Source organism: Myxine glutinosa, chromosome 12 (assembly GCF_964187855.1).
Source record: "Myxine glutinosa chromosome 12, kmMyxGlut1.1, whole genome shotgun sequence".
Taxonomy (NCBI): Eukaryota; Metazoa; Chordata; class Myxini; order Myxiniformes; family Myxinidae; genus Myxine; species Myxine glutinosa.
This window is the reverse complement of record NC_136272.1, coordinates 33,197,386-33,215,542: the sequence shown is the minus strand read 5'-3', so window position 1 is coordinate 33,215,542 and position 18,157 is coordinate 33,197,386. Positions and strand designations below refer to the sequence as shown.

Below are 18,157 nucleotides of genomic sequence, written 5' to 3'. Positions count from 1 at the left end.
TTGAGCTCGACGATCCACAATAAGCCGATGAACAGAACATCAAAGGTGACGAAGAGCAGGAAGGTACGGCGCACATCGGACACCCTCCTCGCGCCTTGCAGATCCATAGAGTTACCTCCTGATGATCTCACCAGGACCTCGGAACTGAGGTGGGTATCAATGGCAAACGTTACAGGCAGCAACCGCTAGACGCAATCTATGCCAAACACACAATTTTGAAATCACATTACTTTCCAAATCAAAACTATACATTTTCTGCTTTTTTTTTCTGCAAATTTTTGCAGATATGCCAAAGAATCACTTTGCATACTTTGTTGTGCCGTTGTGTGTCAAGTTGTTCTGATAATAGTTTTTTTTGCATCCCGAGACCAGGTGACGAGTACTTTCTGTTTCTGTCTGGCAGAATCTACGGTTGTCCATCTGGCTCCTGCCATCTTTTTAAATCCATTGGTGTAGTGTCCTTGATCTTGGGGGGGGGGGGGGGGGGGGGGGTGTGTGTATGTGTATGTGTATGTGTATGTGTGTGTATGTGTGTGTGTGTGTGTGTGTGTGTGTGTGTGTGTGTGTTATGTCAATAAAATAAAAAATGTATACACAATATGCTACTGTGCAACATGTCACTCAATGTGTGTATACAATACAATATGTTTAGATAATGTATAATAGCATGTGTGCATACAATACACAGCACAATGCCACGTGCAATGTGTCCACATAATACACCGCATATGTCACGCAAAACATGTATAAACCATAATCGTGCATGGGTACGTGCACATCACGACCGTGTGTGTGTGTGTGTGCGCGTGCGTGCGTGCGTGCGTGTGCGTGTGCGTGTGTAAACCAGCCAATTGCATACAGGTAATGATTATTATTTTAGGTAAGGGAACTATGTTTTGAAGTTTACAATTTAAACGAGGTTGAATATAGAATGTGAAATTAACATTAACATGAAATAAATAAATAAACATGAAATTAACTCTTGAAAATCCTCTCTATCTCTTTGCTGACGACTCTACTCTCTGTCGCTCCATTCCTCATCCCTCAGATCGGCAGTCTGCAGGCTGCAGCCTCCTCACTCTCTGCAGACCTGGACAAAATCACAGACTGGGAAAACAAATGGAACATGTCTTTCAATCCTGATAAATCTCACACTCTTACGATGTCTCTCCGAAAAGACCGACTGGACAACCCTCCCATCCACTTTCTGAGCAATCCTCTCCAAGAAGTTCTGTCACTCAAGCTTTTGGGTCTCACTATTTGCCATGATCTTTCCTGGGAAAACCACATTTCAAATCTGGCCTCCAAAGCCAGTCGCCGACTGGGCATCCTCCGTCGTGCGAAGTCCTTCCTTGGCACACCTGAGCTCCTCACCACATGCAAGGCTTTCATCCGCAGCTCAATGGAATACTGCTCTCCCCTCTGGACTAGTGCTCCTGCCTCACACCTAGCTCGTCTTCACGCTGTTGAAACCAAAGCGTTCAGAATCATTGGAATCTCCCGCGATGAAGCTAACTCCAAAGGCCTTTCACTCAGTCACCGCAGGCAGGTTGGTGGTCTTTCCGTCTTCTACCAACTCCTCTCTGGCCTTGCCCCCCCCAGCTCTCTCTGGGCTCTGTCCCCCAAATATTCCTACAGGTCGCACAAGATCTGCCTGCAACCCTCTTATGGTTAAACTGCCAAAATCAAGACTTTCTGCTCACCTTCACTCCTTCATTCCTCTTTTCTCCCGCCTCTGGAACAAACTCCCTCACTCTCTTCAATCCCACTCCACCCTCCAGGTCTTTAAAACAGCTGTTCACCACCATCTCTTATCTTCCCCCATCCAAAACCTTGATCTTTTCTTTGGTCCCCTTGTGTTTTATACCTCTCCCCCCCCCCTTCCCACGCCTCCTTCCCCCAAGCCCTCTCCCTCCCACACTTCTCCCTGCTCTCAAATGTTGTGGTTGTGTGCTTCCCCTTCTCTCCCCATCTTGTCTTCCGCTCCCTCTTTTTGTATATTTTGTTTGTCTGGTTGATTTGTTTGTGAAATAAATGTGAGCTCTTTCACGAGCCTCAGTATACAAAAAAAAAAAAAAAAAAAAAAAAATGATTTACATCAATCCTTGTTTTCTTCTCCTCCTCTTCACTTTATAATGCATGATACATAAATCCTTTATATTATATTATAGGAATAGCAAATACTGTACAATTAATAAAAAATAATTGCATAATTATCTGCGTGTGTGTGCGCATGATAGAATGAAAAAACGAGATGAAAACAAATTAAATAAATAGCACCGCAAAGCAGGCGCAACCCCTCAGCCCATGCATGGTGAAAGGAAGCATTGATGATAATTTGTTATTTGAAGCAAAGTTGTATACCGAGTAGGAACTGCAAGTAATGAAATTTTCGCCCATTAACCCATTAACCCATTTCGCGCCCATGAACCTTCCTCTACTCAACCTCAACACACACTGCAAAAATGGATTTAATCGGACTAGCCGTTCTGCTCGAAATTGATGAAAACCAATTTCAAGATGGCTGCCATGGCGGCCATAATGAAAATCGCAGCCCGCCCATTTTCTAAAGGCACCTCCCTCGACTCAACCCCAACACACACTGCAAACATGGATTTAATCGGACAAGCCGTTCTGCTCGAAATTGATGAAAACCAATTTCAAGATGGCTGCCATGGCGGCCATAATGAAAATCGCAGCACGCCCATTTTCTAAAGGCACCTCCCTCGACTCAACCCCAACACACACTGCAAACATGGATTTAATCGGACAAGCCGTTCTGCTCGAAGTTGACGGAAACCAATTTCAAGATGGCTACCATGGTGGCCATATTGAAAATCGTAGCGCGCCCATTTTCGAAAGGAACCTTCCTCTACTCAACCCCAACACACACACTGCAAAAATGGATTTAATCGGACAAGCCGTTCTGCTCGAAATTGAAGGAAACCAATTTCAAGATGGCTACCATGGTGGCCATATTGAAAATCGTAGCACGCCCATTTTCGAAAGGAACCTTCCTCTACTCAACCCCAACACACACTGCAAAAATGGATTTAATCTGACAAGCCGGTCTGCTCAAAATTGAAGGAAACCAATTTCAAGATGGCTCCCGTGGCGGCCATATTGAAAATCACAGCGCGCCCATTTTCGAAAGGAACCTTCCTCTACTCAACCCCAACACACACTGCAAAAATGGATTTAATCGGACAAGCTGTTCTCCTTGAAATTGACGGAAACCAAAAGTTGACGGACGCCCGGACGACAATACCCCTTAGCCCATTGGGCTGAGGGGTGAAAACGAGATGTGTGTGTGTGCCTGCATGCGTTAAACACATCTCGCAGGTGCTTTTCAAAGTGCCCCTGAATTGGCAAGCTGTTTGCGTGTTCACAGACGCAGTGCAAGTTGCCAACCCCTGCTTTCTCAAAAGTATTTAATTTGCTTCAATTTAACAATTTTTGTTCAGTGGATCCATTTTTGTTTATTTCTTACAAGACTGGCTACTGCTTAATTTCTTAAAATCTCACTCGCACTGCTCACCAATAAATTTCGCATAACGTCAAAAACAGGTCGGCAAAGACATTGCCAGAGACAGTGACAGGACTAATCAAATATAATATTATATGGACAGAGCCCAAGACAGCCGCGTGCTGATGGTGGAGCTTGAGACATACCGCATGCTAATGATGGAGACCGAGATGGGCCATGCGCTAATGACGGGGATGGAGCCCGGCAGACCGAGACGGGCCGTACGCCAAGGGTGGAGACCGAGTCCGAGACCGATCACGCGTCGACGACGGAGCTGCCAATGGACAATGCGCTAGTTCAACAAGGACAACGTGCCGGCCCGCCACGGACAACAGGATGAGACGGAACCTCATATTGTGTGTGTAGCCATATGTGCAGAAACTAGAGACGTCAAAGATCAATGTTATTATGCACCATCTGTAGATTTGCGCTATCGACCGATCGCGCTGCGCTATCAATGGATCAATCGTTTGTGCAGGCATCGGTAGATGGCGCAGGCATCGACCGATCGCGCTCTATTGACCGATCGCGCTGGCACAGGCACTCTGAAATGAATGGTTGTTGATGGTGAAAAGCATAAAGAATAGGTGAACTTCGAGTATACAATAATCTAACAAGAAAAGAAAGGACAGGCATCCATGAAGGATTAGCTAGGGTGCACACTAGAGACTAGAGTGGTAGGTAGGGTTACAATTACATCCGACACCAGACAAACATTACACTGATACGAAGACATGGGCACTAAGGCTGGTTAAAAAAAAAATCCTGTTTATCATAGCCCCATAAAAGTCGTCCACCCCTAAAAAAATCTTTTTTTTTTTTTTTTTGCTCGCGAAGTCAGTAAAATCCGTTCCCTGTGTTGAGGAGCTGAGTACCACAGATGAGTCATATCCTATATGCAGTACCTGCAGTAAGAGTCCTACTGCCGAGAAGAGGCCCACTCGGGAGTTCAAGAAGGAGTTGGTATTCTGAAGGAGAAGCCAAATATCATCGGCAAACGGGAGAGCCTTACATGATAGGCCTAATTATTGCTGTGGATTTCTAGTCAAAAATTAAACGAGCGCTACACTACATGTAGTAGTAGGTGATGATAGATACATGAATAAACGGCAACCAACATTCTCTTGGTGTTGAACTCTACTCAACATGCATGAGTGCTATAATAGCAGTAGCTGCTGATAGATAGATACATCGATGAGTGCTATAATAGCAGTAGCTGCTGATTGATAGGTGTATAAACGCGAATGTGGAACTCTAGTCAGTAGCTGCTGATAGATAGATACATCTATGAGTGCTATAATAGCAGTAGCTGCTGATAGATAGATACATCTATAAGTGCTATAATAGCAGTAGCTGCTGATAGATAGATACATCTATGAGTGCTATAATAGCAGTAGCTGCTGATAGATAGATACATCTATGAGTGCTATAATAGCAGTAGCTGCTGATAGATAGATACATCTATGAGTGCTATAATAGCAGTAGCTGCTGATAGATAGATACATCTATGAGTGCTATAATAGCAGTAGCTGCTGATAGATAGATACATCTATGAGTGCTATAATAGCAGTAGCTGCTGATAGATACATCTATGAGTGCTATAATCGCAGTAGCTGCTGATAGATAGATGTGTAAACACGAATGTGGAACTCTAGTCAGTAGCTGCTGATAGATAGATACATCTATGACTGAGTGCTATAATAGCAGTAGCTGCTGATAGATACATCTATGAGTGCTATAATAGCAGTAGCTGCTGATAGATGGATACATCGATGAGTGCTATAATAGTAGTAGCTGCTGATAGATAGATACATCTATGACTGAGTGCTATAATAGCAGTAGCTGCTGATAGATAGATACATCTATGAGTGCTATAATAGCAGTAGCTGCTGATAGATCGATACATCTATGAGTGCTATAATAGCAGTAGCTGCTGATAGATAGATGTATAAATGCGAACCAGACATTCTTTTGATGTGGTTTATGTCCTCTTCCATGTCTGCCAAACTGCTCGATATGCATGTACCGGTACCATTGTTACGGTTTCGGCCCTTGTTATGGTTGTTGTTATCATTGTTGGTTCTAGATATTATGCTTATTGTGACTTAAGGGAAAGGGGTGTTGTGGTTAAAATATTTAAAAGCGCTCCTGGTAAAATGTGGCCGGAAATCCGGATCGTGACCGGAAGAGGTGGAGCGAGGCAGAAAGAGGCGGGAGGAGATCGAAAAGAGAGGTGGTTGTTGAAGCTCCGGGCCGAGCGTTCGACGTACAGTGCAAGTGAACTTTGCGTCCTTGAAGGGAAGTTCGGGCGATAAGAAATATCGCCGGAGTGCGTGGAGCCTGCGTCGTCGGGTATTCTCATTGAGGTTCCGGAGGATCCGGGCCTCAAAGCCCGGGTTGGAGTGAAAGCCGTCCGCCATCTTCGCCACGCGAGCAACCTGCAGTGAACAGGTTTTTGTCGTGTCGGCTGGGCATTATTCCCCGGTGGTTTGCCGGGGACGGCTGGGCCAGAAAGGGGCACGTGATAATTATATGAGGCTCGTGAATTGAACCGCAACGTGTACGTCGGAGTGCGTCTTTGTGAGGTTCCTTTCCACCGCTGTGTTTCTGGGTGCTGAACAACGTGACCTCGGGGTCGTCTCGCTCGCCTACGTCTCAATTGACCATCGGGCCTTGACTCCCCAATCGCGGGAGCGCACAGAGACATTGGGACTTCGCCTTGGAGGGGTGCAGAGACATTGGGGAGGTGCCGTGAGTGTGGAGTTAAGGGGCTTGATAAGGATATCATCGTAAGATTTGAAAGTAGGGGTGATTGCCCCCATTGTTGTATGGCTCTTTGTGTGTGATTTATAATATATTATTGTTTGTTTATAACGTGGTGTGGTTGCATTATTGATTTGACTGTTGCATTTGCTGGTTCCATTGAGGGTTTCATTATTTGCTGGATTTCAACCAAGGACAACACATCTTTCTGCCGGGGACCCTCTCGGGGTTCGGAGGTCTACCGAGACCAGAGGTAAGGGGGGGATCCCGTAACACCATGAAGTGATATTTTGTGGTGAGGAATTATAGTCAAATATATATGAATGCTATGGCAATAGCTGCTGATAGATACATATTATATGTATCAGCAAATATTAAAAGTAAACAGAACTCAATGTGACATCGGTTTCTTTATTTTCTTTATTTGAATCGTATCAGTGCGTACATACGAAGGTTTACTAGTTTAGAAATCATAACATGATTCATCATATATGTCCGATCAAGTATATTTAAGAAAAAAAACATATTGTGCGTTGAATAATCCATTAAAATTTCACTCTGGGGCGCAAAAAAAAAAAAAAAAAAAAAAAAAAAAAAACCTCCCTCCCTACCCACTTTTTTGAAAAAAAGTGATAAACAGGAATTTTTTTTTAACCGGCCTAAAAAGGAAGAAACAATTAGAAAAAAGGAGGTTTTTCGAAATATTTCCTACAAACAATCCTCACCATTTTTCCCTCCCCTCCTGACACAAATCGATCGACGGCGCTGCGCTATCTACCGATGCCTGCACGAATGATGTATCCATCGATAGCGCAGGGCGATCGGTCGATAGCGCAAATCTACCGATGGCACATAACATTATCATCCGTCTGCCCATTTTTCGTCCGTAGCCTCCAGAGAAGCCATGAAATATGAAGAGAAGACCCACAGAATGCTGCGGTTGTGGAAACCTTTCATTAAAGAGCAATAAGTGACGATGCCATCCATGCTTATTGTGGGTAACGCAGTTTATACTGTAGATAATTGTTATTTTTAAAGAGCGAGTGTAATCTCAATGTCCCCAATGATTAACTTTTATACCTCGGCTCACGTCTTGCAGAACTAGTTCGACAGGATGTTGCCTAAGAGGCCACGTCAGGGTTCAAACTTCAAATACCCTTTAATCTCTCTCGTCTGGGTTCAAATGTTGACCTGTAGTGCAAGGACAGGTGGTCGCACTCAAATTCAATCCGTAACCGAGTCTCCAATCCTTTTCCTTTTTCGGCTGATTGCTGATTTTAAGCATTTTGGGAAACCAGGAAAGAGGCCTCAACAACCTGCCGAGTCACTGCCGACCATTATTACCATTAGCCTTCAAAACATTATTGTTGACCAGGTGCGAACCTCTGACTCTCAACACCTGGTGCGAACCCGGAAAAGAAAGCTCTCACCTGGCGCGAACCTCGCTCCGGTCGTCAGACACGAATTAAAATGTCATCCATTTTCTGGAATACAAGCTCTAACACATGATGTTTTCTAAAAATGAAAGCATTACTTCCCTGAGCACACTCCTCTTTTTATATTTGTGCAAGACGGAACCGGATACGCATATTGTTACTAGTTTTTGGTGGTATTTAAGGTGTTTACAAGCTAAATGTATCAGTCGCCAAAAGTCATAACAATGAAATGAATGATTACACTGCAGTTGGTAGAAAATTAGAAACGAAAACAATAAATAAATAAATTATGTATCTACAGCCAACAATACCGCCATGGTCATGATGAAATGCATCAAGCCTCTTAACGCTGTAGTTAAAAGCACGTCGTTGATACGAAAACAATCTGCAACTCTCAGATTTTTCCGGTGAAATATGTGTCGTGTGTTTATAGTTGGATCCAAAGCTTCTTCCTCGAATACTCAAACCCAAACACTGGTGAGCAGGTGTGACGGTGAAGGTGAGCATGTGAGAGTCTTGATTTTGGCAGTTTCACCAGAAGAGGGTTGATGACAGATCAACAGACAGGTTGGTGATGCAGGTGGTGCTAGGTCAGCTTGGAAATGTAGTTTTCCCAGGAAAGATCATGGCAGATCGTGAGACCCAAAAGCTAAAGTGAAGTAACAACTTCTTCGAGAGGATTGTTGAGGAAGTAGATGGGAGGGTTGAGCTTTGAGCTTTTGTCATGAAAGTTTCAACAAAGCTTTATTATGAGAATATTGAGAAGGCAAATTAATAGTTTGGTCAAAAGGTCAAAGGTCAGTATCACAAATAATAGTCAATTTTCAGGCAATTGACCTGAAATTTAAAGAATTTGTATATTGGCTACCCAGCCAGCACGTACAGCTGGGTCCCATATGAGTCCTATGTGGGCTAATTTGTGGGTCCCATGTGTGTCTCCACACGTAGGCCCCAGCTGGATTTGCCCATTGGCTCCACTTGAGGGGTGCCAGCTGGGTTGCCCACGTGGGCAGGGCATGGGTTTTTAGTGGGCTACCCCATGTGGGCTGGGCATGGGATTTGCATGGGTTATACATGAATTTTTCATGGGCCTCATGTGAATGTAAATGGGGTGTAAATCAATACTGCATGAGCTACATCACATCTGCTTTACTGTCAGTAGAAATATAGAATGGAGTATTTTTAGAGATGCGTTTGCTTGAAGTGATCTTAAAGAACATCCTAACTTGGATCTGTCAAAACAAGATAATAATGGTAATGTGGCAGACACAATGTCAGTGGGCAATAATTCTGCGCACCAGTGGGTGGCGCGAGTGTCCGGGCGTGGAAGCGCAGCTCGGGCCACGCCCGGAGCAAAGGCGTCACGAGGCGCAGGGTGGAACTGAGATACATGCCCCGCCTTTCAGCCGACCGGCCACGCCCGGGGGCAAGGCGTGGCCTCGGACATATATACGGGCTCGAAGGTCGTGCCCGCCCAGTGCTTACGTGCGAGCTGTTATTAAAAGTGTTTCGGTTTGTACAAAGCGTTGTGGCCTACCTTCTTGGCAAACGAATTGTGTGTGCACAGCACCACACTGGTGACCCCGACTGGTTCAGCCGTAGCTGACCCCTGAACGCGTCATGGCTACCAACGCTTTCGCCGTCAAACTCCCGGAGTTCTGGGAAGCGCAAGCCGACGTTTGGTTTGTGCAGGCCGAAGCTCAATTCCAGCTCCGGGGCATCACGGCGGACGACACCATGTACGACCACGTGGTCGCGCCCTCGGGCCCGGCACTGCCGCCCGTGTCATGTCCATCCTTCGGCGCCCGCAGGGCGCCCACAAGTACGCGGCGCTCAAACGTCTTCTCCTCGCCACGTTCGGGCTCACGGAGGTCGAACGCGCCGACCGCCTCCTGGACCTTCCCGCCCTCGGCGACACACGACCATCCGTTCGGATGGATTTTATGTTGTCCCTTCTTGGAGACCAGCGCCCGGATTTCCTGTTCCGAGCGCTTTTCCTCCGCCAGCTACCTGTGCAGGTGCGGCTCGCGCTGGCCGGTTCAAAGTTAACGGAACCCCGCGCCCTGGCCGGAGAGGCGGACAAATTTTTCGCGGCCTGCGACATGCGGTCGATGTATGGTGCTGCCGTAGTGGATCCCGGTGCGGAGGCTACAGTGCCCCCTGCTTCCCTCGTGGCCGCTGCTACGCCCCGCCCACTACCGCCACCGCCGCCGACACAGCCGACGCGGCAGCCACCACCGCAAACCTGGTGCTACTATCATGCCAGGTTCGGCCATAAGGCTAGAGCGTGCTGCCCACCGTGTTCTTTCGACGGGTCGGGCAACGACCGGGCTGGCGCTCACTTGCGGACATGAGCGTCGGCCATTCCGGCAGCCTCCTGTTCATCACAGACACCTTGTCTGGTCATCGTTTTCTGTGCGAGACGGGAGCGCAGGTAAGCGTCCTCCCTGCCTCCGCATCCGACAAGCAAGCCGCGGGCCGGGGCCCCGCCTTGATCGCTGCCAACGGAACACCCATCCGCACATTCGGGAAGCGTTGCCTCTCGCTGCGTTTCGGAGGGCAGCGCTTCCAATGGTCTTTCGTCACCGCCAGCATGCCAATGGCCTTGCTCGGTGCGGACTTCCTTTGTGCGAATGGGCTGTTGGTGGACGTTAAGCGTCGACGCCTCATCCAGGCCGAAACCTTCAGCTCGCTCGCTTGTTCGCTGAGCAGCTCGTTGAGCAGCTCGCTGAGCGGCTCACCGGGCGACTTACAAAGCGGCTTGCTGAGCGGTTCCGTCCCGGCGAAGTTAGTCTGTACGCTTCCGGCAGCGGACGAGTTTACCCGCCTCCTCGCCAGTTTCCCGGCGCTCACGTGGCCCACCTTTTCAGCGGTGGCCGTCAAACACGGGGTGGAGCACCATATCCCCACCGTCGGACCACCGGTCTATGCCCGGGCGTGCCACCTCGACCCCACGAAGCTCACCGTGGCGAAAGCAGAGTTCGCCACGCTGGAGCGGCTGGGCATCATACGGCGCTCCAACAGCGCATGGGCCTCTCCTCTGCACATTGTGCCCAAGCCCGGCAGCGGATGGCGGCCGTGTGGTGACTACCGCCGGCTCAACGACGGCACCACCCCCGACCGCTACCCGGTCCCGCATATTCGGGACTTTTCCGCCCGGTTGGCGAAAACGACCATTTTCTCCAAGGTGGACCTCATCCGGGGCGACCACCAGGTCCCCGTACAACCGGACGATGTACCAAAGACGGCCATCATCACACCTTTCGGCCTCTTTGAGTTCTTGCGGATGCCCTTTGGGTTGAAAAATGCGGCCCAGGCATTCCAGCGGCTCATGGACAGCGTCTTCCGCAACTTGTCCTTCATCTTCGTCTACCTGGACGACATCCTAGTCGTGAGCGTGTCCCGGGAGGAGCACCTGCTCCACCTCCGCACGCTCTTCGAACACCTGGGCCAGCATGGCCTGATAATCAACCCTGCGAAGTGCCATTTCGGCATCACCGCCATCGACTTCTTGGGGCACCGCATCACCAGGCACGGGGCCATCCCTTTACCAGCCAAGGTGGAGGCGGTCAGGAGTTTCCCGCCCCCCCCCCCCCCCCCACGATCAAGGGGCTCCAGGAATTCCTGGGCATGGTGAATCTTTATCACCGCTTCGTGCCCCGCGTCGCCCAGCTCCTGCGCCCCCTGCACGAGGCCCTCCGGGGGAAGCCGGGCAAAGGTGGCATCGCCTGGACGGAGCAAATGGCCGTGGCGTTTGCGGGCGCAAAGCTGGCCTTGGCCAACGCCACCATGCTGGCGCACCCGGCGCCCGATGCACCAATCGCCCTCACCACCGACGCGTCGGACTATGTGGTGGGCGCAGTGCACGAGCAGTGGGTGAGTGCTGCTTGGCAGCCGCTGGCGTTTTTTAGCCGGTCGCTCCGCCCGCACGAACGCCGGTACAGCACCTTCGACCGCGAGCTGCTCGGGCTGCACCTGGCGTCAATCACAAGCCCCTTGTTTTCGCGATGGCCAAGGTCGCTGAGCCATGGTCGGCCTGGCAGCAACGTCACCTCTCTGCCGTGTCCGAGTACACGACGGACATCCGTCACGTCGCGGGTAAGGACAACCCGGTGGCGGATTGCCTTTCCCGGTCCGTCGCACACGCGGTCCACCTCGGGATCGACTATGCCCAGATGGCGGCGGACCAGACCGCCGACCCTGACGTCCAGGCCTTGCGGACCGCCATCACGGGCCTCCGCATCACCGAGGTGCCGTTCGACGTCGCGGGCACTGCCCTCTTGTGCGACGTCTCCCTCGGCCGGCCTCGCCCCATCGTGCCCGCTGGCTGGCAGCGCCCGGTTTTTGACGCCATCCACGGCCTGTCCCACCCGGGCACGAAGGCCTCCAAGAAGCTCGTCGCGGCGAAGTTCGTCTGGCATGGCCTCAGGAAGAACGTCCGCGACTGGGCCAGGACGTGCCTCGTGTGCTAGCGCGTGAAAGTCCACCGCCACACCCAAGCCCCGTTGGCCCCGTTTACGGTGCCCGAACGTCGGTTCGACCACGTCCATGTCGACTTGTTGGGACCTCTGCCCCCCTCGCGGGGTTTCACCCACCTCCTCACCATGGTGGACCGCACCACCCGGTGGCCGGAGGCCATGCCATTGGCAGCGACGGCTGCGGCTGACGTCGCACAAGCCTTCATCACCACGTGGGTTGCTCGGTTCGGCGCCCCCTCGGACATCTCGTCCGACCGCGGCCCCCAGTTCGCCTCGGAGCTCTGGGGAGCAGTGGCGCAAGGGCTCGGCGTCAAGCTGCCCCGCACCACTGCTTACCACCCCCAGGCCAATGGCCTGTGCGAGCTTCCATCGCTCAATGAAGGCCGCACTCCGGGCCAGCCTCTGCGACGGCAGCTGGGCCGACAGGCTCCCCTGGGTCCTGCTGGGCCTCAGGACGGCGCCCAAGGACGACCTGCGCACGTCCTTGGCGGAGCTGGTTTTCGGGCAACCACTGCGGGTACCGGGCGAATTTATCCCCGACTCCACGGCCCCTTGGTCCGCGGCGCAACAGCACTCCACCCTCCAGGAGACCGCCAGGAGGTTCGCCCCAGTGCCGACGGCACACCACGGTTGCCCGTCCTCCCACATCGCCCCGGAGCTTCGCACGGCGGAGTACGTTTTTGTCAGGCACGACGCCCACCGGGAGCCGCTGCGGCGCCCATACGACGGGCCCTTCCGCGTGCTGGAGACCGGGGACAAGCATTTCACCGTGGATATCGGCGGTACTCCGGATCGTATCTCCATGGACCGCCTCAAGCCGGCCCACCTCGATCTGGACCACCCCCCGCAAGCAGCTCTGCCTCTGCGTCGAGGCCGCCCACCGGCGGTCAGACCCCCGGCACCCCTGCCGTCCCGCTACCCCCCAGCCCAGCACGCATCGCCAGGGGGCGTTTCGGCCGGGTCATCCGGCTTCCCCGCAAGCTCACCCTTCAGGTGCGCGGGAATTCTGGGGGGGCGCGTGTGGCGGACACAATGTCAGTGGGCAATAATTCCGCGCACCAGTGGGTGGCGTGAGTGTCCGGGCGTGGAAGCACAGCTCGGGCCACCCCCGGAGCAAAGGCGTCACGAGGCGCAGGGTGGAACTGAGATACATTCCCCGCCTTTCGGCCGACCGGCCACGCCCGGGGGCAAGGCGTGGCCTCGGGACATATATATGCGGGCTCGAAGGTCGAGCCCGCCCAGTGCTTACGTGCGAGCTGTTATTAAAAGTGTTTCGGTTTGTACAAAGCGTTGTGGCCTACCTTCTTGGCAAACGAATTGTGTATGCACAGCACCACAGTAAATACTTTAATAACTCAATGGTGTTCCTGTGGTATTTTAAATGTCTTGGAACATCTTGCTGTGGTATTCCTGCTTCCAGCATACCAAGGGTGTGAACCTCTGAAAGTTTGATGAAGATAAAATCCATTCACCCATCCCTGAGATAAATGGCGACACATACACACACACACACACACACACACACACACACACACACACACACACACACACACACACACACACACACACACACACACACACACACACACACGCACTTGCACACACACACACACACACACCCGCGCACACACACACACACGCACACACACACACACACACACACACGCACTTGCACACACACACACACGCACTTGCACACACCCATACACACACACGCACACACACACACACGCACACACACACACACATACGCACACACGCACACGCATCTAAGAGTATGTGTAGATTTACTTTAAAAAAAAAAATCTAACTTTCAACCCTCTACATTGAACCACCATCTGAAGTACCATAAAACGAACGATTCAGGTATTATCGATCTACATCAGGGTCTACAACATGTCTGTTGATTGGAAACTAGAATGTTTCTTCAAACAGAATGATTCACTTCAGACAACAACAAACTCACGTTTAAAACTGTTGTTGAACTGGTCTCGATAACACGTTGGCTGCCAGCTGTTGCACCTTTTTAGCTCACCTGGACTTTAGTCCGATGAGCTTATGCGATCGATCAGTGTTCGCAGGTAAGTTTGTGAGTGAGTGAGTCAGTTTGTAAACACTTCAGTCATTATCGCTTGAGCGAAACACCCGAGTTTGATGAAACTTGGCCAAAAGCTTCATATCTGATGCTGAACAAAGGTGTATTGACCGAATCAAAATCTGCGCTCATTAGGGCGGTTTACGGGGAGTGGTGGGGTTTGACCGCCCCTCCACCCCCACACCACCAAATAAGTATTTGCTCTCTTCTCCGAAATTGCACACACAATTTAAATAAAGCTTGATCAAAACCTTCATCGCCCATGACTTCCTATGCCATCACCAGGCGCTGCATGACGTCATTGCCGGGTACCGAAGGGGGCTCGGCAATGACGTGCGCTGAAAAGGAGTACTCAGTTTTCACTTCGGTTGTTTGTTTGTTTGTTTGTCTAGGCGATATCTCAGCCATCCTTTGAACTAGGAAAGCTGAAATTTCTGCACAATAGTGAGCAAGTGCTTCGGCAAAAACGGCATTTTTTGTTTTTTGATTAATCAATTAATTGAATAGATATTTAATTATTATCGATTCATTAAGTACTTATTGTACATCGCTCCTTTCCTATGCCATCTCCAGGCACTGCATAACGTCATTGCCGGGCACCGAAGGGGGCCTGACAATGATGCTCGCTGAAAGAGAGTACTCAGTTTTCACTCCGGTTGTTTGTTTGTTTGTTTGCCCGGGCGATATCTCAGCGATCCTTTTGAAACAGGAAAGCTGAAATTTCGGCACAATAGTGAGCATGTGCTTTGACGAAAACGGTATTGTCATGTGACTACCCTCTGGTGAACACCGCAGGGTGACACAGATGACCAAACGAGCTTAACACTCTGAGGCGTTCAATTAAATGGCGGACCTTCGTTACACGCAGGGGAAATGGGGATGACGAACGTACCTTGACGGCTCCACCCGACGTCCTCGACCCTGAAATAAATCAACTCACACAAAACGGAATTTTTAAATGTACAAAATTACCGGCGTTATTAAAGAAGATGCAGGTCACAAAATAAAACACGGCCAAATAAAACTATGATTTCTAATCGGAGCGCCCACACACAGACTCGATTACAACACAAGGGATAAAATAACTGGAAAATAAATACATGTAGTTTGTGCCACTTAGCTCAAATCGGCTGGTGTATCTCGTCAGGAATTGTCAAAGATCATCTGAGGCCTTGGCGTGAAAATGCGTTCGTTGGCACAAACTAGGCCTCGCTGCATGTCCGCTGACTCCTGGCTTCATCGAGAGCACAGCGAGCAGGCAGTGCCCGTCCACTCGTCGTTCTTGCTTGGGAAACCGCAGTTCTCAGTCCGCAGTTACTCCTCCTCACAATCAAGATGTCGGAACACGACCATTCGTGTTGAATCTCCCTTGTGCAAGAAGACAAAATGCGACTGTTCGCTATGGGATCCAGAACGAGAAGGGAAGCGAGAAGAGAAAATGTCCGCAGTTCCAACTATTTTGTACTTGAGGCTCTGACGTCATCCCACGACATCTCCATCTCCGCTCCTATCAGCGAGTCTCATCTTAGCAGTCTCTGTGCCAATCAAATCCCTGCCAATCACTGCTCTTTGAGGCATGGCTTCACTGACCTTTGTGCCTTTGCGCTCACCAAGTCGATGTTGTTCGTGGCAGTGCTTGATGCCTAGTTTCCGGTTGGTTTTTAATTAGTGTCATTAATTATGGTGTTAATTGCTTAGCTTGGCTATGGTGAGTAGTGCTTTGTCATAAGGAACACAGGAAAAGCTTACAGAGCCAATTACACACAGGGGGTTAATTACCCATAAACCCTCACTAATTAACAAACCCCACCCCTCTCATGGGGATGAAGATACATTCAAGAGCTTATCGGCAACCGTTCACCTCTGCTCCACAAGGTGGGAGAAAGCTAAGAGCGCTCGTGAACTTCGACCGTTCATTGTGGAATCCCAAAGCAGAGAGAGATATAAAATCGTGACAGTTCTCAATGAATGTCCCTCGCTGAAGAGTGGACCATATGTGTGACTGTTCGCTATGGAGGTCAGCCCGGAGAGAGCGATCGAACCAAAGAGACAAATGTCGGGAACACGACCGTTTGCCACCAAACCCAGCAAATCAGAGAGAAAAATGTCGGCCCTCCAACTCCTTTGTACTCAAGGCTCTGACATCATCCAACGATGTCTGCATCCCCACTCATATCAGCTAGTGCCATCTCATCACTCTTGGTGTCCTGACCAATCACTGCTCTTCGGGGGCATGGCCTCCCGGACCTGCCTGCTCTTGTGACCACCCATCGGTGGTATCATCGGTGGTTGAATGTCCTGTTTCCGGTTAGCTTTTATTTAGTGTTATAAATGCATGATTTCTTGCTATGTGTGTGTGCTGCATTGTCATAAGGAACAGAGGAAAATAACAGAGGCCATTACATACAGGGGATTAGTTACCCATAATCCCGAACTCATTAACAAACCCCACCCCTCTCATGGGGACGGAGATGCACTTACACGACATCCGGTCTACACAAATTTCCGACTTATGATACATTGAGGTTTCTTCTTCTTCACGACAGTTGGAGCACACTACCTATGAATTCTACCTGGTTCTAAGGTAATCATTGTCTACCCCCTACAAACGTAACAGTATTTTTTGTTTTTTGATTAATTAATTAATTAATGATTAATTTTGAAAGTTACAGATTCAGATGAAATGGTGGTGGCTTATGTGTTTTATTAGCCAATTGCTTAATTTTTTAATTTTCTATTATTATTTATTTATTTTCATTATTAATCATATATTTGTTTTCTTTCTCATCTGGGCAATATCTCAGGCACCTTTTGAGCAAGGAAGATGATATTTGGACATGACAATGACCAAGTAATTTGGCTGTAAAGGGTATTTTTGATTTATTGATTAATCAATTAATCGATTAATTCTTTTTTGATTAATAAATTAATTTAATTAAATTTCTAAAAGTTACATCTTCGGATGAAGCACTAGTGGTTTAGTTATGCCTTTAGCCAATTGATTAAGAAAATATTTTGTGACAATCTTTTATGGATTTTAATTCTGCAATTAATCAATCAAATATTGTGCACCTCTCCCTCCAAATACAGTCTCTGTGAGCTGCACGGTGGTATTGCCGCAATGGAGGATATTTAATTATTTGGCATGGGGGCGGTGTACTTTAGGGAGGTGTAGGAAACTCATTCATGGCAAAAGGAAGCGATTGACTGCAGTTATTTTGTCCAAAGGCCGTGCTACCAAATATCAAGTCTGGGGTGTCAATAATTTTGTCAATGCCATTTCTGTTTATTTTCTGATTTAAAAGGATATATTAAGTTCTGAATCAAAAACAAAGGTTCTGTAATATTAACAGTGAAATAAAGAATTGTGGAGACCAAATAATTTTGTCAATTTCAACTTGTTTTTAGAGAAAATTGTTAGTCATTTGAAAAAGGTGCAATGGTGCCAATATTTTTGGCCACGACTGTACATATATTCTAGTTTGTTTAGTAGTGGCAGCAGATCAGGCTCATGATGTTAATTGTGATCTTGTAATACGTATAAGACAATCGTACACTTACAATAACATTGTCTGCAATTTGAAGCTGAAAGGGTTTAGGTGTTTCTCTGTTTAAATTCACCAACTGACCCAAATTACACTTTAGTCTCTCCTGTTCATGGATACCTTATTGGATACCAAGGGCAGTGCACAGCCCGCCTTTGGAAAAGAGCAGGCCACTGTGTGGTCGTACATCGATCAATTAAAAATTACTGTATTACCATACTATTCCGCGGCACAGTCATAATTCAGCAATGACGCACCCATCTGCTCAAATTCGCAATTGAATCCAGGTCAGCCAACTAATACACTTTTAGGGA

General features: G+C 48.9%; 1 protein-coding gene across 3 annotated transcripts in view; it reads right to left on the bottom strand.

Moving 5' to 3' along the window:
* STARD3 (StAR related lipid transfer domain containing 3) overlaps positions 1-18,157 on the bottom strand; it is a 196,824-nt gene that overhangs the window by 57,550 nt on the left and 121,117 nt on the right. The window contains exons 1-3 of one of the 3 annotated variants that reach the window (XM_068132796.2): positions 7,720-7,887; positions 7,370-7,480; positions 1-144 (exon numbers count right to left, since the gene is read on the bottom strand). The exon at positions 1-144 is cut by the window's left edge and continues 1 nt beyond it. The exons of 1 other annotated variant lie outside the window; for it this stretch is intronic. In XM_068132796.2, coding sequence (XP_067988897.2) covers positions 1-107 — 107 coding nt within the window. In that variant the 5' untranslated portion in view covers positions 108-144; positions 7,370-7,480; positions 7,720-7,887. Of the gene's footprint in view, positions 145-7,369; positions 7,481-7,719; positions 7,888-18,157 lie in introns of those variants that run through there. One more of the 3 variants, XM_068132797.2, reaches the window with a different exon arrangement.